At 42.8% G+C, this 26,068-nt stretch overlaps 1 protein-coding gene across 13 annotated transcripts in view; it reads right to left on the reverse strand.

Annotated features, from left to right (window-relative positions):
- Tnik (TRAF2 and NCK interacting kinase) overlaps positions 1-26,068 on the reverse strand; it is a 440,041-nt gene that overhangs the window by 165,672 nt on the left and 248,301 nt on the right. For all 13 annotated transcript variants that reach the window (XM_041658945.1, XM_041658944.1, XM_041658954.1 and 10 more), the window contains exon 4: positions 18,331-18,456. In XM_041658945.1, the coding sequence (XP_041514879.1) occupies positions 18,331-18,456 (126 nt within the window). The remainder of the gene's footprint in view (positions 1-18,330; positions 18,457-26,068) is intronic.

A 26,068-nucleotide genomic window follows, 5' to 3' on the forward strand; every position in this document is an offset into this window, starting at 1 on the left:
TTAAAAATGTAGGTCAACTGAAGCCCTAACTCACTGCTAATGACCCCATGGTGCAGTAACTCTAGAAAACAGTGTGAGAATTCCTCAGCAAATTAAAAAATAAAATCAACATAAAACTTGGTTGTTTCACTTGGAGATTTATACACAGAGAATTGAAAACCGATGTTCAGCTAAAACCCACCTAAGAATATTCATAGCAGTACTACTTATGGAAAATAAAAGTTGGAAACAAAAATTTTATTAACAGATGAACAAATAGATTGAACAAACCGTGGTATGCCCATACAGCTGCTAGTATCCAGCCATGGGAAGGAATGGCTCACTCAACACGGATGGACTGTGAAGATATTATGATGAAAGAATACAGACAAAAGTGACCGTGGAATATGTCATCCCAGTCCTATGAAACAGACTCTGGAAATGGGAAGCAGATCCAGAACTTTCCTTGGCATGTGCACATGGAGCAGGAGTGACTACCTAATGGATATAGATTTTTCAGGGTGGCATGAATAATTTTGAAGCTAGGGACTGTGGGGGTGTTTTGTACAACACAATAAATATACTGAATGCCTCTGGATTGCTAATTTAGAAAAAGCTAAAATTGAAGCAATTGGATACTTTATGTATTTTGCCAGAATTAAAAAAAAAAACTGTGCTTGATTTGTTTCATGCCTGAGTGGGGAAGCAGAGGGTCCTGGGGGAGAGGGGGGTTAGACAGTGGTGGGAACATGCCAGGCTAGCTGGGGTGCACAGGTTTTTCTCACCATGCAGTTCTGTCTACTTTCGTGTATTTCGAGGCATTTTCTATTTTAAAGAATACCTTTGTGTAGAAAATCGTGCTTCAGTGCTATCAGGATGTACCAAAACCACCGAGACAATGACGGGAGCATCTACCCACATGAGCCAAACATGCCAATCACCGACACAGTGACAAGACCTCCTGGGATGCACCAGCAGCTCCCATCATTGGGAGAAAATGTCCTACTATTTAGGCCACATAATTGCAGTTCCTAAGGAGAGCAGTGGAAACCCAGCAACTCCAGCCTTTCAAAATTAGATTGGACAAAATGGTTTCAAATATTCAGTAGGAAACAATCTGGCTCTAGCCAAGCACCAATGTCAGTGATTTCTTTAATCTGCTTCTCCATTCAGCTCCAGCTGAAGGCTGCTCGATTCTTTTCATCTCACTAAGGAACAAAATGATTGATAAATTATGTAATGGGACTTGGAAAAAAAGAAGAAGGAAAGAAGTAGAAAGAAATCAGAACTTGCTAGCAATGGGTCCCTGAAGCCACACAGCAACACTGATAATGACTGTCACCACTCAGCAGGGACCTTCCTTCCCCATAAGTGTCCTCTTACTAAACAGACTCAGGGCTCAACATGCCAAGCCCTGCTGAGTGAGGTAAGTCACTTCACATCTCAAAAGGAGGATGAAATGGATCATTAATATCTCCCCTGAAAGACAGTTTTATAAGAGTTTATACTGGGCAATGAGACACACCAACACTTATTGAGAGCTTAATGTACTGGGACCTTAGAATTTGGTGACTTACAAACAAACAGCAACAAAAACTAAAGAGAGCTTTTCCATGACTCTCCTTCTCTCAGTTCTGTTACTAATTTGAAATGGTGCTTCTTCTGGATTTTGGCCTTACCCAAAGCAAACACACATTAAGTCCACAGAACAGGGTTAAGAACATGCTCTATGTCAGTAGCTTTGGGACCTTGGATATTCATTAGTTACTTGTCCTCGTTGCTGTGATAAGATGTCCTGACAGAAGCACCTTAAAGAAGAAAGGCTGGATTTACGCTCACAGTTCAAGGGTAGGACCTGCCATGGTGAGAAAGGCCAGAGCTGGAGAATGGAGCAGCTGGTTACATTGTGTCCACAGCCAGCAAGGAGGACTAGAACAGCTAGTTATATTGTGTCCACCACCAGGAAGGAGGACTAGAACAGCTAGTTACATGTGTCCACAGCCAGAAAAAGCAGACTTGAGCAGCTGGTTACATTGTGTCCACAGCCAGAAAGGGAGATTGGAGCAGCTGCTTACATTGTATCCACAGCCAGGAAGAAGATTGGAATAGCTAGTTACATTGTGTTCACACCCAGGAAGGAAGACTGGAGCAGCTGGTTACATTGTGTCCATAGTCAGGAAGGAAGATTGAAGCAGCTGGTTACATGTGTCCACAGTCAGGAATGAAGGTTGATGCAGCTGGTTACATTGTATCCACATTCAAGAAGGAAGATTGAAGCACTGGTTCCATGTGTCCACACTGTGTCCACAGTCAGGAAGCAGCAGAAGAGAAATGATTATTCTCCACTCACTTTCTCCTTCTTGTTTAGGTCTGGACTCCAGTGTATGGAACTGCATCACTCAGAGTGGGCAAGTCTTCCTATATCAGTGAACTTAATCAAGCTAATGCTTCACAAACATGGCCAGATGTTAGAAAACCTTATCTAAATAATCCCAAAGACTTGGTCAAGTACTAACCTAATCTAGATAATCCCTCACAAACATGGCCAGAGGCTAACCTAGTCTAGATAATATCTCACAGACTTGGCCAGAGGCTAACCTAGTCTAGATAATCCCTCACAGTCTTGGCCAGAGGACTTTCTCTTGTGATTCTAAATGCTGTCAAGTTAACAATAAGAGGTAGCCACCACAAACTCACTCTATAGCCACCACAAATTCAGTCTCATCCTCTCTCCACTGTGACAAAGTTTAATGAACCACCACAGAGTAGGAAGATGAGTCAGTTTTTGTGTGTTCGTCATGCAAGCATGCAGGCCTGAGTTCCACACTCAGCTCCCGGGAAACCTGGGTGTGCTAAATCCACTTGTAACAGCAGTGCTGGGCAGGAAAAAAATGGAAAGAGATCTAGAACTTGCTGGCCAGACATTTTAACCTAACTGGCAACTTAATTAGGTAGAATAAGAGACCCCAACTTGTTCTTCTACACACACACACACACACACACACACACACACACACACACGGTGGACAGCTCCTAAGGAAAACAGCAAAGGTCAACTTTCAGCCTCTACATGTTAACGCAGACATGTGTACACTAAACATAAATTAACATGCACACACACAAAGCCTCAACGTACAGATCTGATGTGAACCATGAGTTTCACTAATAAATGGAAAGCAGACAGTAACCAAAATCCACAAAAGCACATATGACTTTCTGCCTTGCAGGGTGGGGTCACTCTGTCTGGAGGTCTATGTCACCTGCATGGTGACAGTAACTAAAATCCACAAAAGCAGACATGACTTTCTGCCTTGCAGGGTGGAGTCACTCTGTCCGGAGGTCTATGTCACCTGCATGGTGATGACACATAGGCACAGAGTGGAGGTTCTTCTAGAGCTTCTAATGAAAGAGCACAAGTCATTTTGCTCATTTGCATTCCAAAGCGAGAAGACAGTCTACCCTGCAGATAATGGATCATTCTATCTGGAAGATGGCAGGGATGGGAGTGACAGAAGAGAATGCTGAAAGACACCTGAGGGTTAAGACTCATCAACATCATCTGAACAACTGGGTTAGAGACTAAAAGGATATCCCTACCACTTGGGAAGAAATAAAGGAGGCTAAACTGAGTGTAGGGAGAGAAATGTGCCTAGACAGATGGGGACTTGAGGCCTGGAGGATGTATTCTAAAAAGAGCATGGTATAATGTGAACATTATAAAAAAATGATTGCTTGGATAATTATTTCTGTCTAAGTAAAAAAAGCTGTTTTCTAAGAACTGAGTCCTGACACATTTCACAACTTACATGGTCGATTGTGGGGATTTTTTCCAGTTGTCTTATACTGTTGAGAAACACCATATTGTCCTTTAGTGGTATTGGGGTGGGGGTATTACTTGGTGGTGGAGCACGTGGGAAGCCATGGTTCTAACGTATCTCTCTCTCTCTCTCTCTCTCTCTCTCTGTGTGTGTGTGTGTGTGTGTGTGTGTGTCTAATGTACACAGATAGAATACACACAGCTCTCTCTCTCTTTCTCTTTCTCTGTGTGTGTGTCTAATGTACATGCACAGAACACACACAGCTCTCTCTCTCTCTCTTACTCTCTCTGTCTCTCTCTAATGTACACACACAGAACACACAACTCTGTCTGTCTCTCTCTCTCTCTCTCTCTCTCTCTCTCTCTCTCTCTCTCTCACACACACACACACACACACACACACAGAGTTATCCATGTGCCTCCTCACACACAATGGCTAAGGATTGTGCTTCAGTCTCTGCCTCCCAGGAGGGACAGCAGGGTAGAGCCAGTCCCAACTTCTGTCTTCACAAGGCACAGAGCACAGGTCTTAGTAGAGAATCAGGAAACACAGCCACCTTCTTACAACCCCAGTGACTTCTCAGGGAATTTAAGGTTAATTCTGAGATGGTTCCCTTGTCCCTAAAGAATTCACTCACTTACTGCTTAAATGGCTTTAAGTTCTTATAGCAAGGAACAAGGCCTTAAGATGGTATTTAAATATTGTAGTTGCTAACCCAGAATACCTGGACAGGAACCCATTCCTCTCAAGTGTCACTCATCAGTCCCCACAAGAATAAACGACAAGGACCAGATGCTGTCTCTTTAATGGTGAAGGGCAGGTCAGAGAGAAGGGGTTTGAATGGGGTCAGGCAGATGAGTTCTCCTGAAGAGGAAGCAACTTCCAAGAACTCCCAGCCCCACAAAGAATTAGCCTAGTGACCTTGAAGGTTTAGAAACCTCAGTGAGCCCACGAGGTATTTATATCTTGCGTGGTTGGGAATAGCCAAAGATCCCATCTGCATGATTTATGATGGTGCGAACCAAACTCTAAGTCAGCAGCTTCTTAAGAAAAAGCTGCTTCTCTCACCAGGGGTAGCTTAAATCTCACAGTATGAAAGGCCATTGTGAAGAAATACAAAATCAGCTTAACGGCCTTGTGTGTTCACCTCGGAATGAGCATGTACTGGGGGGGGGGGCACAAAAACCAAAACCTTGATATTATTTTATTTTGAGACTTCTCAAACAAAGTATAAGTTACCAAAAGATAAAAGGATGCCAAGTACCCAAACTTTGTCCATAAGGCTTGTGGACAACCTTTTACTTTGTGAGTAACAAAGCATGTTGAATAATCCGAAACAACTTGGTATTTTTAGCAACCAAAGCCTGCCTTCAAGCCAAGCCCATGAGCGGTCAGTCATCCATGTCCAAGCAGACAGGAATCTCAGAGTCAGGGTGACACCATTCATTTCCCAAGGTAGGTGCGAACTGCAAGAGCGCCTGGGCCTTTCTTCTTAGTGAGTCTGAGTCATCACATTCATAGACAAAGGAATTAACCTCAAAGTCTGAAGAAAAGTAGCCTGGACAGCAACTGAGCCACTAAAGTGCTTGTCCCACAAGCACGAGGAACTGAGTTTGATCCCTGGAACTCACATAAAAATACAGGCAGAGGGTGCTGGGAAAACGGAGACAGGAGGTAGATCACTGAACGTGCTGGTCAGCCAGTGTAGCCTGATTAGCAAGCTCTAGGCCAATGAAAGTCTTTTTGCAAAAAGTAAGGTGGATAGCTCTTGTAGAATATTTGAAATTGTCTTCTGGTCTCCACATGAACCCCCACACGCAAAATACACATAGAAACTCTACACACACAAACATATACCTGGATGTACATAAACACATGTACATAAAATAACAGCCATGTATAATTCTACATCTCAAAACTCAAAGTGAAAAGTTAGGAATGAGAGGAGTAAGATTTTAGATAGGCTAAAAGTAGGGAAAGTTAGGCTAAGGATATGTTTCAGATTATAAGAACAGCATTTGCTAGGCAAGCTAGAAGGCATGAGCTCAAACACCTAACACCCATGTAAACCCTAGGCATCATTGACTATAACCCAAGTTCTAGGGGCACAGTTATATAGGTGGATCGTGGGAGACCACAAGCCAAGCAGCCTAGTCAAAACCATGAGCACTGGGTTTAGAGAGAGACTTCATCTTTAAAAAAAAAATTAACGTGGGAAACTGATTGACACAGTCACCTGCTGTTCTCTGGCTTCTCATATAGACTGGTGTGTGCGGATGGACAGATATGCACACTCAGCACACTTAGTGCTTCCCAGCCCAAAACAGGAAAATAAAAAAGCAACCTAGACTTTAAGTGTTGGAGTGGAGTACCTGGGCAGTGGAAGGTCTCGAGAAGCAGGCTGTGAATAGGAACTAGGTCAAAGTTCATCTGAAAAGGGAACCAGAAGTGACCTAACTCAGTGTCCGGCATACATGAAGTCATTTTTCTGTTAATGTGAAAGGCAGTGTAAACAGTTTCAACAAAATGCGTTGAAACAACTAAAGAAATTGAGTGTCTGTCTTGTCAGTGACAAGACGTCTTGTCCCCCCAGTCCATAAACAGGGTTCTGCAGACTCTGCTCTCGGGCTGAACACAACGTGAAACTGGGCGCACATTCCGACTGCGCTTACACCAGAGTCACTTGCTGGCTTTCTGCCTCCACCAGGAGGAAGTCCTTTACTCACAGAAGCAACGCCTAGGGATTAAAATCCGTTTCTTTAAAAAGGGAAAGCTTCAGTTTTGATACTCAGAGCTAAGAGAACATTTCATGACCCACTACAAAGGCTCAGCTCCAGGTGACTGAACCTTTGGGAGCATAATCCTCACCACCTCACAAGGAAATCTACGTTTTCCTCCATTCTTTAAGAATTCCATACAGGTCTAAAATGTATTGTGATCACACCGAATTAGAAAAAGCCCAGGTTTAATGGACACCAAAGCTCCTGGGTAGCCTTCCAGTCCCCCAGAGATGAGACCAGGAAGGAAGACTGGAAAACCACGTGTTTATTCTCTGGGGGGCATTTTAAATACCCTGTGGGCATGTTCTTGAATATCTCTGGGGAGGGGTCATTGTTTGGCAGGGTTCTTGGAGGTGGAGTCTGTACTGAGGCAATTCCCAGGAGATAAGGTTTGGGATGAAACTTCCATCCAAACATTCCAGATTCTTTGGATATATGGATGTCAGGGACTGGGGTGAAGCTTTAACCCAAAAATACCTGCCCCCAATTCCTGTCCTCCTCTCCTCCCCTCCTTACCATGTTCCCTTCCCAACTACAAGCTTTTATCATAGTGCATGGAGTTCAATCCAAGTTGTCTATAGGCACACGAGTGTAGGATCATGCCCTGGAGTGCAGACAATCTACCATGGGGCCATTTTCCTGAAGCAAACTGACTCTCTCTAGCAGAAGCTCTTCAACTAACAAGCCCCATGCACTAGGGCTGGGGTTTTGACCAGCTTTGTCTTACGTAGGTAACCACAGTTGCTCTGAGTTCAAGGGCGCAACAACCTTGCAATGTCCAGAACACCAGTCAAAGCACCCCTCCCCTACTCTGGCTCCTTATCTTTCCACCTCCTCTTCTACAGTCTTCTCTCAGCTATGGGGTGTGAGGGTGTGCTATAGATGTCCTGTTTCAGGACACTGAAAAACTGAAACAACCCAAGTTGAATTGGGCATGGTTTCTGCTACAATGCAGTAGCAATATAAATTGAAAATATAGCACATTTGGGTTTCAGCACTGTGACCAACCTATGTATGGGTAATTATATGACATCGTTCATTCAATAACTACAACATCTTACTCTATGATTATCTCACACAGGGTGGGTAATGAACGCAGGGTACAGAGTTAAGTGTACACCAAGACAAGAGTCAGGGCCCCTGGCACAGGCTGACTCGACCCTTGTGGGTTCTGGACGACTGACACTCTACTTCCACGGACTCCTGCTATTTGGGATTTCCAGCCTAATATTTCTAGACCATTTGATTATTGTCAAAACTTTTCAAGGAGTCCAGACTTCCATATGAATCTGTTCAATTTTTCTAATATTGACTTAATTAAAACATCACTACCTTATGGGGACCAAACTAAATATATTTAGCCTCCAGGCTGTTGGTTTGCAAACACACAACCTGTTCCAACTAAGATTTTACAAAATAGAAACTAAATGTTAGAAACCCTGCCTCTCTGGAGGCTAGAACCCAGATTTGTGGCTAAACAAACCAGGAGTCACCCAACCGTTAGAAAGATCTTCAAATATATAAATATAACTTGTGTGCAATTGTGATGTGTGTGCAGTTGTGATGTGTATGCAAGTGTGATGTGTGTGCAGTTGTGATGTGTGTGCAGTTGTGATGTGTGCGCAGTTGTGATGTGTGCGCAATTGTGATGTGTGCGCAATTGTGATGTGTGCGCAATTGTGATGTGTGCGCAATTGTGATGTGTGCGCAATTGTGATGTGTGCGCAGTTGTGATGTGTGCGCAGTTGTGATGTGTGCGCAGTTGTGATGTGTGCGCAGTTGTGATGTGTGCGCAGTTGTGATGTGTGCGCAGTTGTGATGTGTGCGCAATTGTGATGTGTGCACAGCTGTGATGTGTGCGCAATTGTGATGTGTGTGCAATTGTGATGTGTGTGCAGTTGTGATGTGTGCGCAAGTGTGATGTGTGTGCAGTTGTGATGTGTGTGCAGTTGTGATGTGTGTGCAGTTGTGATGTGTGCGCAATTGTGATGTGTGCGCAGTTGTGATGTGTGCGCAATTGTGATGTGTGCGCAATTGTGATGTGTGCGCAATTGTGATGTGTGCGCAGTTGTGATGTGTGCGCAGTTGTGATGTGTGCGCAGTTGTGATGTGTGCGCAGTTGTGATGTGTGCGCAGTTGTGATGTGTGCGCAGTTGTGATGTGTGCGCAATTGTGATGTGTGCGCAGTTGTGATGTGTGCGCAGTTGTGATGTGTGCGCAGTTGTGATGTGTGCGCAGTTGTGATGTGTGCGCAGTTGTGATGTGTGCACAATTGTGATGTGTGCGCAATTGTGATGTGTGCGCAATTGTGATGTGTGCACAATTGTGATGTGTGCACAGCTGTGATGTGTGCGCAATTGTGATGTGTGTGCAATTGTGATGTGTGTGCAGCTGTGATGTGTGTGCAAGTGTGATGTGTGTGCAGTTGTGATGTGTGTGCAGTTGTGATGTGTGTGCAATTGTGATGTGTGTGCAATTGTGATGTGTGTGCAATTGTGATGTGTGCGCAATTGTGATGTGTGTGCAATTGTGATGTGTGCGCAATTGTGATGTGTGCGCAATTGTGATGTGTGCGCAGTTGTGATGTGTGCGCAATTGTGATGTGTGCGCAATTGTGATGTGTGCGCAATTGTGATGTGTGTGCAATTGTGATGTGTGTGCAGTTGTGATGTGTGCGCAATTGTGATGTGTGCACAATTGTGATGTGTGCACAATTGTGATGTGTGCACAGCTGTGATGTGTGCGCAGTTGTGATGTGTGTGCAATTGTGATGTGTGTGCAGTTGTGATGTGTGCGCAATTGTGATGTGTGTGCAGTTGTGATGTGTGCGCAATTGTGATGTGTGTGCAATTGTGATGTACACACATGTGTGCAAGAGAGCATTTTCCTGTGTGCTGGTGAAAGTGGCCTGCTCTATCACCTTCTACTGTCTTGTTCCCTGACATAGGGTCTCTCACTGAACCTCATCTAGCCTGGCAAGCAGCAAGCCTCACTGGTGCTCCCATCTCAGCTTCTGCAGGATATTTTTTTATAGCCCTGAGGTTATAGGCAAGCCCATGGGCATACCTGTTTCTTTGCTTTAGTGCTGCGCTCCAAGCTCAGTTCCTCACTGCTTCTGCAGAAAGCATTCTTACCCACTGAGCCGTCTCCCCCGCGCCACAACATAGCATCTTAACTTTCTGCTCTATAAATCCACACCACATCACTGCAATGTAGCGAGAGGCGAATTTTGCTGTTTCAGACAAATCATCTGTCATTATACTAAGCCATTCTTTATTCCAGAAGTTAATTACAAACTTATTTCCTTTCATGGGGTATCTCGGTCTGTGACTGCTGTGACAGTGTCAAAAGGACAGCAAAATATACGTGATTTCATGCTGTTATGGTTGAGAAACCAGTCCACTTCGCAGACAGCACCGTCCCCTCCCTCTGTTATCTGAGTGTTTTCCAGCAAACCCGGAGAGCCTGGCGGGCCAGGAATGCGGTAGAGAGATGAGATGGCGACGCTGTGAGTCCGAGCATCACTGCTTTGCAGAGATGAGAATCTTTATTGAAAGAGCTCCCTTTTTTGATTTCCGGATCAGGCCCGAACAGTTGATAAAGGAGAATTACTTGGCTATTATCAGAAGTGGTTGTGCTTCTGTGGAGCTGATACCAAACAAGAGTTTATCTCTCCAATAGGTCTGATAGAATTCGCACAGATTACAATTCAATCAGAAGCCTACACCAACACAAGTGTCACCTGATGAGACATATATTGCCGACCTCTGAACTCCAGTCATGGCCGAAGGGAGTTTTTGAGGAATATTTTATGCAATCAGGCTGATCTCAGGTAACACATATTAGAAAGTATTTCTCCTGGCTGCACAGTCTTGTCTCTATAAAACACGTCTTTATATAACCATGATCCTTGCAAAAATGTCAGTAGTCTGAAGAATCAACTATCTTTGACCTTTGCGATTATTTGATAAATCACTCCCAAAAGGCTGAGTGTGCTTTTCTACACATGTATTTCTTAGGCTTCATAGCAGCCTTTTTAACAGCAGAGAGGTTTTTACTACCCTTTTTGAATACTAGACAAATTGAGGAATAAAGATCCACGGCAAAGTCAAATTTTTATTTATTATTTTGAGACAGTGTCTCACTATGTAGCCCTGACTGGCCTGGAAATCACAGAGATGCCCCTGCCTCTGCCTCCCAGTACCATCATGCCTAGCTCTCAAAATAAGCTTATGGAAACACAAAGCTCTAGCCCCACCCAGAACACCAACCTTTGATATCAGAAGCACTGACTCTGACCTCACATACCCCAGAGTAAGCTAACTTAATGGCTTCATCACTGATAAGCTTTGAGAACTTGAACAAATTTCTGAGCCCAGTCTCTTAATTTACACAATGAAATTAATAATTTTTAATTTGTAAATTGGCTACAAATATTCAGTTAAATAATATGGCAGTGTTAACATTGTCATAACATTATGGTATGGTAACAGAACTTGGCTTACTGGTAAGTAGGCAGTAAATCTTGTAAACCATTGTTCTTTATCTATGCACTATTATTATTTTGTAATCAAATTTCAATCACTATTATGATCTAATTTTAGCTTCTTATTGTCTCCAGGCTGACCCCCAATTCTTGAATTTCTATCTCATAGAAAAGCAATTATAAAAATAAATTATACTCTTGCCTTAGGACACTTTCTTAACCTGACCTCATCCTTAGTGACAGAGACGCTGTCAAAGATGGGAAGTGGAGTGATCAGACCAATGGGACTTCTGGACCCAGCAGATATGAGGCCACCCTCACCGTCACCCTGAGACACCTGTCATTCCTTCTCCCTTTACCAAGTTCAAGAAAGGGGTTAGCTTCCTGTGACGGCTGATGATGGCTGTCAACACATTGGGAAGAGGGAACTCAGCTGAGGAGCAGCCTCCATCAGACTGGCTTGCGGAAGTGTCTGTAATGTGGTTTATTTTATTATCAAATGACATAGGAGAACCCACGTGGCCATGGGCAGTGACATCACTTAGGCAGATCAACCTGGGCTGATAAGAAAGGGATTGGAAGTGAACTTGGGAGCAAGTTGGTAACTAGTTTTCCTCCATGGCCTATGCTTCAATTCCTGCTTTCAGGACCTGTAAACCAAATAAACCTGTTCTTCCCCAAAGCTGCTTTTAGTGCAGTGCTTATCCCAACAACAGAAACCCAAAGAGACCAACCTCCTAAGCATCTCCCCAGCGTCTCCCCTGAGTCCCTCCAGTCTGCTCTCAGCCCAGCAACCAATGTGATGGCTTCATTTTGTGCATCAGATCCTATTTATGCCAAGAGCTCTCCAAAGGCTCCCCACCTTCAGGTGAAGTAAAAGCTGAGGTCTTGCCAACGGCAAGCAAGACCATGGAGGATCTGGTCTGGGCTCTGTGTTCTGTATTCTGTCTTCTACTTTCTCCCGTTCACAGTGATTCATCCTTGTTCCTAGGAAATGGAAGTCCTGCAGTGCCTTTCCTCCAGTTACCCATAGCAGGGCTTACCCTGACAGCTCTGCTCACCACACATGTTAAATTCACACTACTCTAACAAAGCACTACATACCACAGGCTAGAACACCTGCTCAGCAGAAATACCTCCCATTTCTGGAGGCAGCATGGCCAGGCTCTGGTAAGGGTTATCTTCTGCTTGTAAACTGCTGACTTCTGTTTTTGCTTACTTAAAAATTTTCCTCTTCTTCGGGTAGGTGTGAGGTCTCCTGAAGTCTAGGCTGGCCTCAAACTTACTCTATAGCTAAGGATATCCCTGAGCTTCTGATTCTCTTGCCTTTACCTGAAATCTCCTGATTTCTACAGATGAGAATGAAAAAGTTAACTAGCTATCTTTTATAATGGCACCAATGCCATTCATAAATGCTCTATGCTTGACCTAATCACTTCCCCCCAAACCTTAACCTCTTGTAGGCTGGAAGTATGCTCAGTGGGAGAGAGCTGGCCTAGCAAGTATCAGGTTTGATTCACAGCACTACAAATAAGCCTTACCTCCTAATATAATATAATCATGTGTGGTGGTGGTCTTGGTAGGATTTCAAGATGTAAATGGGAAGGGTTTTTCTAAAAATTAATCCTATGGAATCCTGCAGCCTTGACTTCAACCCACCCACTAACTTTCCCCTGGTTATGTCAGGCACTTGTGAACTTCCATCATCTTCTGCAACTGTCTTATTCATTCTGTTTATAGCTTGTGATCTGCAGCAAGAATATAAGCTACATTAAAGTATAGCCCTTTTATTCACTGATTTTCATAAGCACTTAGAAATGTACCTTGCGACGAGTAAGTATGTGTCTTTGTGTGTATGTGTGTCCATGTACATGTTGTGTGTGTATGCATGTGTACATACAGTTAAGTGAAAGAATGATTGATGAACAAGTCATTAAAAATATATACATCTAGACTCTTGGGGTTCAAAAACCACAGTCATCTCCATGGGAAGAGCAATTGTCTGGGAGGAGACCAGCAAGAAGCAACTCAATTCCAAAGTCTAGCTGCAACCTCCAGTCAAACTATAAATGAGAAAAAAAGGTTTGCTGCTTTCCTCAAAAGCCAGCCTAAGATCAACTGAAGATGTTCTGGAAACACACACACACACACACACACACACACACACCCATATACCCATAGAATGCATAATATATGCACATACCTACACAAATAAAGTATTACATATGCAAACACAGATAAAGTATTACATATGCATATACTACATTATATCATGTATTGTATTTAATATGTGGTATATATTAATTAGCACACAAAGTATTAGGTTTCATTATGACATTTTCAAACACAGTTTGTTTTATGGCTCTTCTTCTCTCTCCTTTCCCCTATATCTGCCTACCCCTCCTTGCCTCTTCTCACCCCTTGTAGACTCTTTCAGTTTTCATGTAGGTCACACATGTTTTACCATCCCCCTCCCCCCACTATACCCCGTTTCCTCAACACCTCTTTTTGTTCAAAAAGTCAATTAGCTTCACTGGAGCCCAGCAAGAGAATAACAGTGAAATTTCCTTCCAGCTGCAAAAGCAAATTAACCTGAAAGAGTGATAAAGTATGTTTTTGAAATGTAAATTTTGTATCTATGAATTACATACAAATTTGAAAAAGAATTGTTTCCAACAATCAGTCCAATGCCTGGCATGCAATACATGTTCAATCAACAGCACCTGTTTTGAAAAGATCAAATTAAAATCTAGGGTTTAGGGAAAGAGGAAATGAGCTAAGTCTGCTAGATGACCCCTCTCCTTTCCTCAGGAGACTACCTGGAAAACATTGCCCAAATCCAAGAAAACCAACAGTCTGAACATTCCGACTAACAAAAGGAGCTCCATGTTTATGCCCAGTTGGCATAAACTTGTTCATCTTGCACAAGGCAGTGGATTCCTTCACAAACATGGGGGTTGTGAGAGGATTAGTGGTTCTTTCTGGGGTAGCAAAGACTACAAGGATGTAGTACCCCCAGAGTATGACCACAGACTGCATAAAATTGCCAGCATTCTTCCCGTACTGTGTGTAACACTTTCAGCAAAGGAAGAGGGGTGTGAGAATGTCTCCTGGACATAACGATCTCACTTCTGGCAGATATACACAGAACTGAACTGTTGGGTGATACCTCCAAAAGCTTCTCCACAATGGCTGCACTGCCCAACAACCCCACCAGAGGGCAAGCATCCTTGTTGCTCCTCACCCTCATCAATACTATCGAAGTTTGCCAGTTCCACCTCAGTAGAACTGGTAGAGGAAGTCACAACAGTTCTTGTTCATCTTGCACAAGGCAGTGGATTCCTTCACAAACATGGGGGTTGTGAGAGGATTAGTGGTTCTTTCTGGGGTAGCAAAGACTACAAGGATGTATAGGTGTACCCCCAGAGTATGACAATGATGTGTACCCCAGAGTGTGGCAATGTGTACCCCAGAGGAGTGTGGCAATGTGTACCCCAGAGTGTGGCAATGATGTGTACCCCAGAGTGTGGCAATGATCTGGGAGTCATCTGTTGTAGCTCATGGCAATAAAGGACAGCACTAAACCCTGGATTCCGGACAGTGCTGGGGTTCTTTGGGACATGAAGATATTCTAGTGCATGTCACCTCTTTATATGTCTCTGAGCGTTCAGGCCCTTAGGAAGCATCACGCAGACATCACCAAGACAAGGTTTGTACCAGTGATGCTGTTCCCACCAACAAATAAATTCTTTTCCCACTCATGTTGCCAAGTACCTTCCAAAAGCTGAAGAGAAAACAAAGACACAAAAGGCACAACCCTTGTCCTGTCTGCCTTTGTGAGGAGCTGGGGTGGTCCCATGAGAGACAGTAAAAGAGGAACAGCAGAAAAGGTGCATACCATACGCTAGGTGGGAGAGAAACACAAGGAGAAACAAGTATGGAAGACAATAATGTCTCAAAAACTGGATGACTTAGAAAGTATACTACTAAATGAGCTATCCAATCTCAGAAAGGAAAATACTGCCTGCTGTCTCTCATATATGAAAGCTAGCCAGTAACATACGTCTACATGTAAACAAAAGCCACGCGGGTCCAGTACACCATGCAGAACAGAAAGAGAAAGGCTAAGTATTAGGGAATGAGGAAGAAGTAAATGCAGATGAAGGCCATGAAATATGAAAAAGGATATAAAACTAATTGTTTTTCTAGTTCTACCTCTATCATTAATACTTTGGTTTGGAGGTGGATATGTGCAAAAAATGTATTCAATAGAGAAAGTATAAAATTCAATATCAAGCTCCTTAACTCCCATCTCCGGTGGGTATTCTAATTGAACGGAAGTTCATTAAGTTGTAAAGTTTGGGATCTGGCTGATTTGGATTTGTAATCTTATTTTGAATTCTCTGTTTTTTAAGTAATGAAGTTTAAAATAGAAAATAGCTGGATATGGTAGTATACGCCTTTAATCCCAGCAATTGGGAGTCTGCGGCAGGTGGATCTCTGTGAGTTCAAGGCCAGCCTGGTCTACACAGTGAGGTCTGGGGCAACCAGAACTATGAAGAAAGACCCTATCTCTAAAATTAAATATAAAAATTAAAGGACTGAAATGACCCTCAAAAGTAAATGTTTCCTCATCATTACTGTGTGTTTAGTTCAGAGATTGCAACCAGTCTGCATGTGTGTAAGCATATACTTTTTCTTTTTACAAAAATGAAAAATATTGTATTTTATTATGACCTTTAAGACTTTATAATCTTATTGCAATAGTTAATGTTCATCCAGTCATAAGAATAAATTTATGTGTAGTTTAATTAACTGTATAGTTAAGTAAATTCCTCATTGGTTAATTTATTTATGTAGCTATGTAAGTATTTCCCTTCAATAAATTTCCGCTTAAGTAAATACTGGTTCAAAACTTAGGTACTTCTCTTGGAATATATATGCATACGTGTATATAAAAACATATGCATTATATATGTGTAAACATTTTTCTTTCTGTGAGTGTGTGTGTGTGTGTGTGTGTGAGAGAGAGAGAGAGAGAGAGAGAGAGAGAGAGAGAGAGCTGTGTGTGTTCTATGTGTATTCTAACTGTCCTTGGGTTAAGTGGCAGCAATGTGTATTTCCATAAGTAGTAGGTAGGAATAGTACCTATGAAATAGTAGTAGGTCCTGAAAACTATCTGCTAATCTTGTAGGAGGGAAATTGCACTGAATTCCTTCTGGGTCTCTGTGTTTACAATATCCACAGGAGTAACTTTTTTTAAAGGCATCTTTATTAGTAACTGATTCCTAACGTTGTAGCTGCAGCCTTGGCCTTCACTGGCCTTTCTAGTGTAGTTTCCCACTTTACCCCATTTGATTGCTGCAAACCCTTCCTATCTGAAGGCTGTTATACTCTGCCCATCATATAGGAAATGGATATTTTTCCTAAATTAGTAACTTACATCTCCATTTTATTTTTGTAATAATTTTTAAAAGCTATGTAATCAAGTCCCTCAAGGTTTGATTTAGCTCATCTCCTTGTCATGTCTCATCCGAGTGCGCATTGACGTTGATTTTCTCTTATTACTTTATTTTCCAACCTCCATGTCCATATTACTCTACATGTAGAGACTGCAGTTAAATTGAATGTAACTTTTACAGGAACCATGTGGTATATTAAATCACCGCCATCATACTTTAATTGCCTTATGGTGTACCTTTATGCTAAACTTGGAGATGGACCCTATGGGGAAATTTTCCCTGAACTTCTTTTCACATTTACATGCTGAATATTCAGTATCACATGGACTAAAACTTTGTTAGTGCTGGAGCTGACATCATTATATCTTTTCTGGTCAGCATGTACGTATATATACTGAATACTCTTTTTTTTTTTTTATTTTTGCCATCTCGGTTAGATTTCAAATGTCACATGCATCAGCAGAGTAACTTGTATCAAGACTGAGCCTGGAGAAATGTCCATGAAATGTTCCCCATCGGAGCCACACAGTGTACCACAGTCCTTGGCGTTTGGTAGACAACCACTCAGGGGCTTTTGTGTATTAGACACTAACTAGAACCCCGGAAGATGAGCAAGGCATTCATTTTCAAACAGCATCACATGAAAGCAGCAAAGACCCAAGAGATGAAGAGAAGCAGACCAACTGGTCCACCTGCCACTGAATGGGCTGTACTGAGGCTGATTCATAAGATTGGCAAAAGAGGTAAATTCCTTTCATGTCATCGACCGAGATGGCAGTGTACCCAGGGAAGGATCAAGTGATTAACAAGCTCCTGTGTCCGAGACCACAAGGTGGAAAAGACAATCTGCCCTGAACACTGCGGGGACAACAACTCTCAGTTGCCACGGGTGGGTCAGACAATCAGAGCTCTCTCAAAGGACTGGGACACAAAACTGCTGAAGCGGGGTGGGGGGCGAGTTCAGGAAGGGCAAAGCACCTCAATCACCCAGAGTTCAGGCAGAGCTTGTTTCAAGTCCACCACACAGACCACGAGACAACTGATTATCCTCCCTGCAAATCTTAGCATTCTTTCAGAAATGAAACTGAAAACAAAAAACGGAGAAAGAGATGAGACTGATGAGACCTATCTCAGTGAAGGGGAAAATGTCATATGATTCGTAGACAGTAGATGGCACAGTGCCTAAAATATGACAATGCTATAAAAGATGGCCGACAGGTGAGGAGAAGAGGGAATGAGCAAGTAGCTGTGGGCATGGCCAATACACATATGGATAAGAAGGGGCATTGCAACAAGGCTCTGTGGATACAGTGCTTCCTGTACAAGAAGGAGGACCTGAACTCAGGAAAGGATTGGGCACATAGTGGTTTTGTCTGCTAACCCCGGCCCTGGGGTAGTGAATGAGTAGTCAGGGGGATCCTACAAGCTCCCTAGCCAGCCAGTGTAGCTAAAACAGGCAGCAGAAGCTTCAGGGAGACACCTTGTCTAAAAGGAAAAAAGAAAGAAAGAAAGGAAGGAAGGAAGGAAGGAAGGAAGGACCCAAGGTGACCACTAACAGAGAAAGGTACTTGATATTGACCTCTGACTTCACCATGCCTGTACATACATGTGCTCATCCACAGATATTAACCTCTGGCTTAACCGTCCCTGTAATACATATATATATATATATATATATATATATATATATATATATATATATGGGAAAAACCTTGAAAATACAGTGTTATGAAAATCAAATGTCAGGTCGCCCCATCAAGTCCTCCAGGGGATAGAGGCATGCACATCTGCATAGTGCTACGTACCCATAGCTGGTCATCCATGCCCGGAGGGTTCTTTTTGATGAAAGCACCGTAGTATGTTGCGATGTTCCTATGATGAGAATATTTCTTCAACATGTTAATTTCTTGTTTGATTTCCTCCTCTTCATCCTGTTTTGCAACAATAAATAGTGGGTGTGAACATCCAGTTACTTGGCGAATTCTACTCAACACTATAGACAGCAATGATGTATTATCAGTCTTCTCCTTAGCTGTTTAAAGAGGATCATTATGTTGTTTGTTTAAGAATGAAACTGTTTACAACATAACTCATTGGTGGCTCCGTGGGGTCGTCTCTTTGTATAGCTAGCAGACAACATGTCATCAGCTGGAGGGACAGAAGAAAGTCCATCGCTTCACCTAGAGGCTACCAGATAAGACCTGCAGTCAGCTGGAGGGAAGCGTCTCTCTCTGGTCCTCAAGCTGATCACATTCACCTGGGGAAGGCCGAGGACAAAGAAAGGGAAAACACATGATCTCAGATTTACATTTCGTTAGGCACAGTTCCTTTGAGGTTTCCTTTTATTGAAGTGCCTTGACAGAAGCCAATGAAAGCCAGATGGGAGAGGAGGCAAGGCAAGTTCTCAAGATCTGAAGGAGTTCACAAAGCAGGAGTCCTCCTCACCTTCAGGAAGCTCGACATGAAAGAAGAGGGGGAAACACAGTGCAGACATAAAAGACTCCACAGAGAAAGTTTCCTGACACACAGTGTCGTGCAGTTTCCACTTAGAGTCTACTAACTAGATCCTGGAGGGCACACGTGTGTACTCACAATCTGACCTTATGTGTGTGTGCACTCCGCAATCTGACCTCATGTGTGTGTGCACTCCACATCTGACTTTATGTGTGTGCACACTCCAGTTGCACTGCAGAACAGTGTTCCTTTTCTGAACTTGGTGGGAAGCTTCTGTACCAGGGCAACTGAGACAGGGTGGTCATGAGCAAGATGTTATGTTATCATGACTCAACCGTGACATGTGTCTTTGCACCTTGCGCTACATGTGGACAATACAGGGTTCTTTCAGAGCCTCCTGTGCATGCTCTTTTCTTCTCTTCCCATAACTTTAACATGTTAATACCGAGGAAACTTGATTTCTACTTTCAAGGATGGACGTCTTCCTTGATGCCCCAAGGCCACGTCAGGGCCCCACTCATAAGTCCTGCCATCCTCGCATATTATTCTTCACACTGAATGAGGTGTGTGTGTGTGTGTGTGTGTGTGTGTGTGTGACCCTGTGCTATAATTGTACTGATACTTTGGTGTCTATTCCATGCTTAACTCTCTTCTGCTTCAGATATCAGCTCTAATGTTTCTGCCCAGAAGAGCTTCCTGATCTGCCTGCCTTGGTACTAGCCACCTAGATTATATGACCCTTGTAACACCCAATCAGCTTTTCAACTTCTACCCATCCCTTATCACCACAGAAATCTTGCCTGTATTTGTTCAGTATTTCATCCCCTGTACCAATCAGAAGTCCTATTTATGTGTGGCTGCAGAAACAAATGCCTGTGGGAGGACCGGCACTAGGAGCAGCAGGAGGGTTGGCCAACTGAGCAGATGACAATAGAAGGAGTGGAGTGATGAAGGTGAGCATTGCCCAACCACACCGGAACAAAACAAAACAACAAACAAAACAAGTTCTCTGGGAGGAAAAAAAAACTAGAAAATTGTAAGCTTAGAACAAAAGCACATGCATCATGTAGCTTAATTAAATAAAAAAAAACCTGGGAAATCTCAAAATAGATCAAGAGTTGGGGTGCTGAGCTAAGGAGGTGCATGGCTCTAACAGTGAGAATGGGGGGAGCTGGGCTGGTCGCTGAGGCAGGAAGTAGATGAAGCATCGCTGACCAAGGTATTCCTCCCTGCAGCTGCTGCCAAGACCCCACTGCTTCAGTGCCAGCCTACAGAGAGAATGACTTAAAGACCCTCAAGTTCTTGGGGGTCCTGGCATGCTCACTGCACTGTGGTGGAAATGAGCTCTTCTTATTCTCTGTGAAGGATGTGAGCCTCATTCCACTTGGGGAGCCTCATTATAACGAGGACAACCATCCTGAGGGTACGGGTGGCTACTTCCATTAAAAGGGAATTATGCTGGTAATGAAAGACATAGATCACTTCCGCTGCACCCAGCAGACTCACTCGCGGCCGCACTTGAAGTCAGGCAGGCTCTACAACTCTTTGCAGCCTGCCTCTGGGTTCTCGACAAGAGCATGCGTGATGGATATGCCTGAAGAGGGCTGAGTGTGCCATTAAGAACAGTGAAGCCCCAGTGTCATTCAGTATGTAATTAATTCTCAAATAAGAGAATGGAAGGTGAGGACAAGGGCTGCATCACTATGTAAAGGTAAACTGAGCTGATCGTGGCCATGAAGAAAGCATTAATACTGAGTTTGAGGCTGGAACAGTGAGATAGGGTAGTTAGTGTACATGCTAAGTGTGGAATCAACCCTTTTTGAGCCACAGATTTCAGAACAGTAACTTACTGTTTTAGAACTGGGTTTTCACAACTACAATGAAATGCAGATATTACAAGTTGAGTTTTTGTGCTACCTAAATAAGATATTTGAAGGTTACAAGGTGAGACACAAAATAAACATGGTGGCTAGTCCTCGCATCAATGACAGCAAAACCAATAGGGAACAAGGCTCATTCAGCAGGAGCAGCAGTCACTTGAATTTGAAGTTTAATTTGCATTGTTTCCAAACACAATTGTGGGGCTCTGGACCTATAACCAGTATGTAGTCCAAACACATAACCTTGATCTCAACCGTCGATGGTCTTCTAAGCGAGCATGTCACTCATTACAGCTTCCAGGCTACAACTGACAACAGGAGCTCATACAGCTCCACTGCAAGCATTTCAGCCTCACAGTGTAGTGTGTCCCAGGGGGAGCAGGGAGGCACAAGACTCCTCAAGAGATAAAGAGCAATTGAGGCAAAAGCTAGATGCAACAAGGCTGATGTTTTTGCTCTTTGTTTTGTGTGTGCCAGTGCACACATTTGTGTCTGTGTGGAGGTCAGAGGACACCCTTAGGTCCCATTCCACAGACTCCACCCACCTTTTGTTCTTCATATAAGATGTCTCACTGACCTGGACTGTGGCAAACAGTCTAAGCTGGATATTCAGCAAAACCAAAGAATCCACCTAGTTCTACCTTCCAGCGTTGGTATTACAAGCACACGCTACCACACTACTATGGGTTCTGGGGATGAGCTCAGGGTCTTATGCTTGCAACATAAGCCCCCTACTGACTGAACTGTCTCCTCAGCCTTAGACTCAACGGTTTCAATTGGAGGAACACGCTCTGCTGTGTAAATGAACTATTCTTACATCCTAAGCCATAAGCATAAGGGACAAGCTCACTGGAAAATTAATGGCTACTGAATCATACTGAAAATAGATTAACAGCACCAAGTTGTCTGCGCTTTAAGGAAAGGGTAATCTAACAAGCCGAGTCCAGTACTTTACAAAGCTCTAACACTTCAAACAGAAGACTTCAAAATCTAGCCTGATTCATTGTGTTAACTTCAGGCATGGCATTTAAACTCTCCTGGCGTCAGTTATCTCCAGGCATGGATGTGAACAGGAACTATGGAAGCTGCTTCAGAAGTGATGAATGCTTACTTGAGCATAGCTTTCCTATTAATGTAAAAACCATGTGGCCTCTTATCAGAGGGATCTACTCAGTGTCTGGTAACCATGGTAAACTGAGAAGAAATGAACATAACATTTGGCTCCTCCTCCCCACAAGCAAGAGTTCATTAAACTTCTCCTTGAAGCTGAACCCGGCAGGTAACTAGTATGGCCAATGGGATATTAAGAAATGTGCTTTGGCAGAACCCCGAGGCGAGCCTTCTCCAACAGCATGCAGAGGATTATGGGTCTAAACTGTAGCCACAGCTATGTTATTTATGTAATGTTCGCTATGTGCCAGGAGCTGTATTGCACTATTTTAATACTCAGAGCACATCTATGCCATGTTAACATTTTTTTATTATTGGTAGTTGTGGTAGTGACTAAACCAAAGCACCAAAGAGGAAAAGCTTAGAAACATACTTCAGTTCGCTGAGAAAACCTGACTTTGCTCCCCCAGTGAAAAGAGCTTGTTAACATACAAAATTGTTTACTTAGATCACAAGGAATGATGGGGGAATTTTGATATTGTGTATTTCTATCAGAGAGAAATGCTGCTGGAGTATCTTTAGATGGAGGTTTTAAACTGAAGCCAATAAAATATCTAATAGTCTTGTGCTCTAAAATAAATAATTTGCCCAATGTCTAACTCTCAAACCATGGAATAAGAATAAAACTGTACCAAGTCTATAGGGAAATTAAAGTCACATGGATGCATAAATTCCTAAACAACCAGGCTGTGACTGATAGAATAAGTTGCTCTCCACCAACTGACAGCAAGGCCCCATTGCTGAAGACAACACCCACACAACTCACTGAACAGGAAAAGTCAAGGTGGTGCCTACACAGAGCCTTCAATCCTATGTCCAAGTTCCTTTGGTGTAGGATGGTACTCTGTAGGCTACTAAAAGAGAAATGTAAACACCAACCCAGCCACAAAACTTTTGATCTACAATCTATCCAGCCTGCAAAATATGCTGGGGCAATGGTAGCATAAAGTCAATGTCTGATTTGACATAAGGCCCACCTCCATGTGATGGAACCCATACCCAACACTGCATGGGTAACCAAAACCAGACACTAGATAGACAGAAGACCTAGCATAAGCCAAACACTACTTTTAAAAAGTAACAATAAAATGAGTCATAATGATATCCTACTCTACTCATAGATCAGTGCCTCATTCAGTCATCATCAGAGACGCTTCCTCCTGCAACAGATGGGAACGAATATAGAGACCCACAGTGAGACAGAATGGAGAGAGAGAGCTTGAAACACTCAAGTCTAAATGGGATGTCTCTGTCAAGTCACAATTCTCAGAGCTTAGGGAACTCCTTAAAGAGGAGGTGCAAAGAAAGAGTATAAGAGGCAGAGAGATGGAGGACAGCAGGAGAAAGAGGCCTGCTTAGTCACCTGAGCAAAGCTCAGATGAACCCACAGAGACTGAAGCGGCAGGCACAGGACCAGCATGGGTCTACACCAGGTTCTCTGCATATATATATTTATAGCTTTCAGTTCAGTGTTTTTATGGAATTCCTGAGTGTGTGAACGACTGGATCTCTCATTCTTGAGCCTTCCCTTGGGGCCCTTTCCCTTTTGTTAATTTACCTTGTCTCACTTTGATGTGATGGTTTTGTTTTACCTTATTATGTTTTATTTTGTTATGTTTTATTGTTACCTCTTAGAAGCGTATTCTTTTCTAATAAGAGACAGAGAAAGAGTGGATGTGGGTGGGAGAAGAAGTGGACAGAACTTGGAAAAGTAGAGGAAGGGAAAACTATATTCAGAATATGTTGTATAGGAAAAGAATCTATTTTTAATAAAGTGGAAAAATGCAAAATTTAAGCGGAGCTGACAAATAGAGAAGACAATGCCCCAACTAGAAGTCTCTCACCACCAAGCAAAGCAGCCAGTGCCAGAAATGAGGTGTATCTAGTTGAGTCATTGGACAAAAGGGCCACATGGAAAGCCCCAAACAATTCATGCTAGCACCGAGGCTATTGGTTACTCTCTACTAAATGCTAGTAAGGGCCTATTGCTAAAGACAATGTTTATATATCTTACTGAACTCTGCAAAGTCAAACCTGTGCCTAGAGTCTTCACCCATGCTGACAAGTGTTCGTAACACTGAAATGTACCCTGCTACCAGAGAAGAAAGGTTACCACTAATTTAGCTACAGAACCTGCCTCTACCATGTTGGCCTCCCTGTGTGATACACCTGAGCCAGAGTGGTACAAATTTTGTGGGAGTAACCAACCACTATCTGGATTTAAGCCCTACTTCAGGAGATGGAACCCTTGCCTAACATCAGTTGGGTAGCCGGGAACCTAAGACTAGATGGACCTAGGGGAAAACTAAATACTGCTGTCTGCTTAAAGAACATAGCAAATACTGAGACTCCTAACAACATTCTGCTACAGCCACAGATCAGTGTCCCGCTCAGCCATCATCAGAGAAGCTTCCTACTCCAGTGGATGAGACTAATACAGAGACCCACAACTGCACAATGTGCAGAGAGAGACCTTGGAACACTCAGCCCTAAATGCCTTCCCTCGGGGCTCGAGGAGTTGTGTGGAAGAATAGGTAGAAAGATCGTAAAAAACATCTAAGCTAGGGTGGACGACATCAAGGAAAGAGTGTCTTCCAGTCACTGCTGGCAGGGCCTTCCAGACATAGGACTGATGTACATAGAAATTCACAGAGACTGGTAGCGTTCCATGGCATACACAGGTTCAAGCCAGACGAGGCCCCATTGCTGAGTAAGAGAGGTAGACATGGGCTTCCATCCTTAACCAAGAACTATCTCCAACTGACTTGCAAAGGAAAACTTAGTTTTCCCCAATGGAGTCTCACTGGATCTATAAACCACACTCAAGGACAGGCCCCTTGGCCAGCAGTAGATGGCAGCACAAAACGGATTCAGTGGCGTTTTTGTAGGCGTATTTCTCACACTGCTTGGGCAATTTTTCATCTACTGTTCTTTTGTTTATCTATTATGGTTTCTGACTTTATGTTTTTTATTGGGTGCGTGCCGGTATATATTATGCTTTCTCTTTGCTAATATTTTTATTTTATTGAATTCTTATTTTTAATAATAATAGTAATTTATTTTTATTGAATTATATTTTGTTTCCTTTTTATTTGCTTGTTTGTTCCCTAAAATGAGAGAAAGACAGTAAGGAGTTGGGCGGGTAGGGAGGTGGGGGTTCTGGGAGGCGTAGGGAGAGAGGAAACCATGATCAGAATATATCATATGAAAAAAAATTATCTCAACAACAATGACAACAAAGAAATGTAAAATTCAAACTTTTGAAATTTAAAGTCCCATTGCCTTTTGTGTGTTACTATCTTTTTGATTTGTTTCCTATCCAAATATAGAAGGAAAATTTACATTTTCTAAAATAGCTGCAAATAGCCAAAGTTGTTTTTAAAGTGTTTGCTTGAAAACTTCAATAAAGTCTTCATACAGAACAGTATTCAGTGTACAAGTGACGCTACCTAGCAAGCCAAACCGGAGACTGGCATTTTTTTAGTGTACAATTTTAATTAATGCATAATAAGTAGTTCGAGGCTTGCTTTTATTTGTTTATATCAGAATAAAATTTTCATATAATATATTCTGATATGGTTTTCACTCCCTCCTCTCCTCCCAGATCCTTCCTACCTCCTCATTCTTCCAGTCCCATGCCTTCTTTATCTCTCTTCAGAAATCAAACAGGCAAAACCCAGAATTTCAAAAAAAATATAACAAAAATAAACAAAGAGAAAGCACAAGAAGCACACACGAACGCCTTCCCGAGGCTGTGTGGAAGCTGCTCTCAGGGCACCAAGAAACACACGTTTGAGCTAAGTTCAAAGATCAAATGGTGGTGATGTCACTGATGGAGAGGGTGAGAAAGCATGGTATATGTGATTGGGAATGGAGTCATTTTCTCACAGAAAAAAAAAAATTCATGTTTTCCAAGGCCTTTATGAAGATGGGGTGTTGTATATTGCTTCCTAAGAGGGTCATTGTGCTATGGAGAAAAAGATACATATCTGTCTGGAAGAGACACAGAAATGCCACCACGCTCTACATAGAAAGCACT

The sequence above is a fragment of the Microtus oregoni genome, unplaced genomic scaffold (assembly GCF_018167655.1).
Source record: "Microtus oregoni isolate MIOR12 unplaced genomic scaffold, Mior012 000010F_ref0000083, whole genome shotgun sequence".
Taxonomy (NCBI): Eukaryota; Metazoa; Chordata; class Mammalia; order Rodentia; family Cricetidae; genus Microtus; species Microtus oregoni.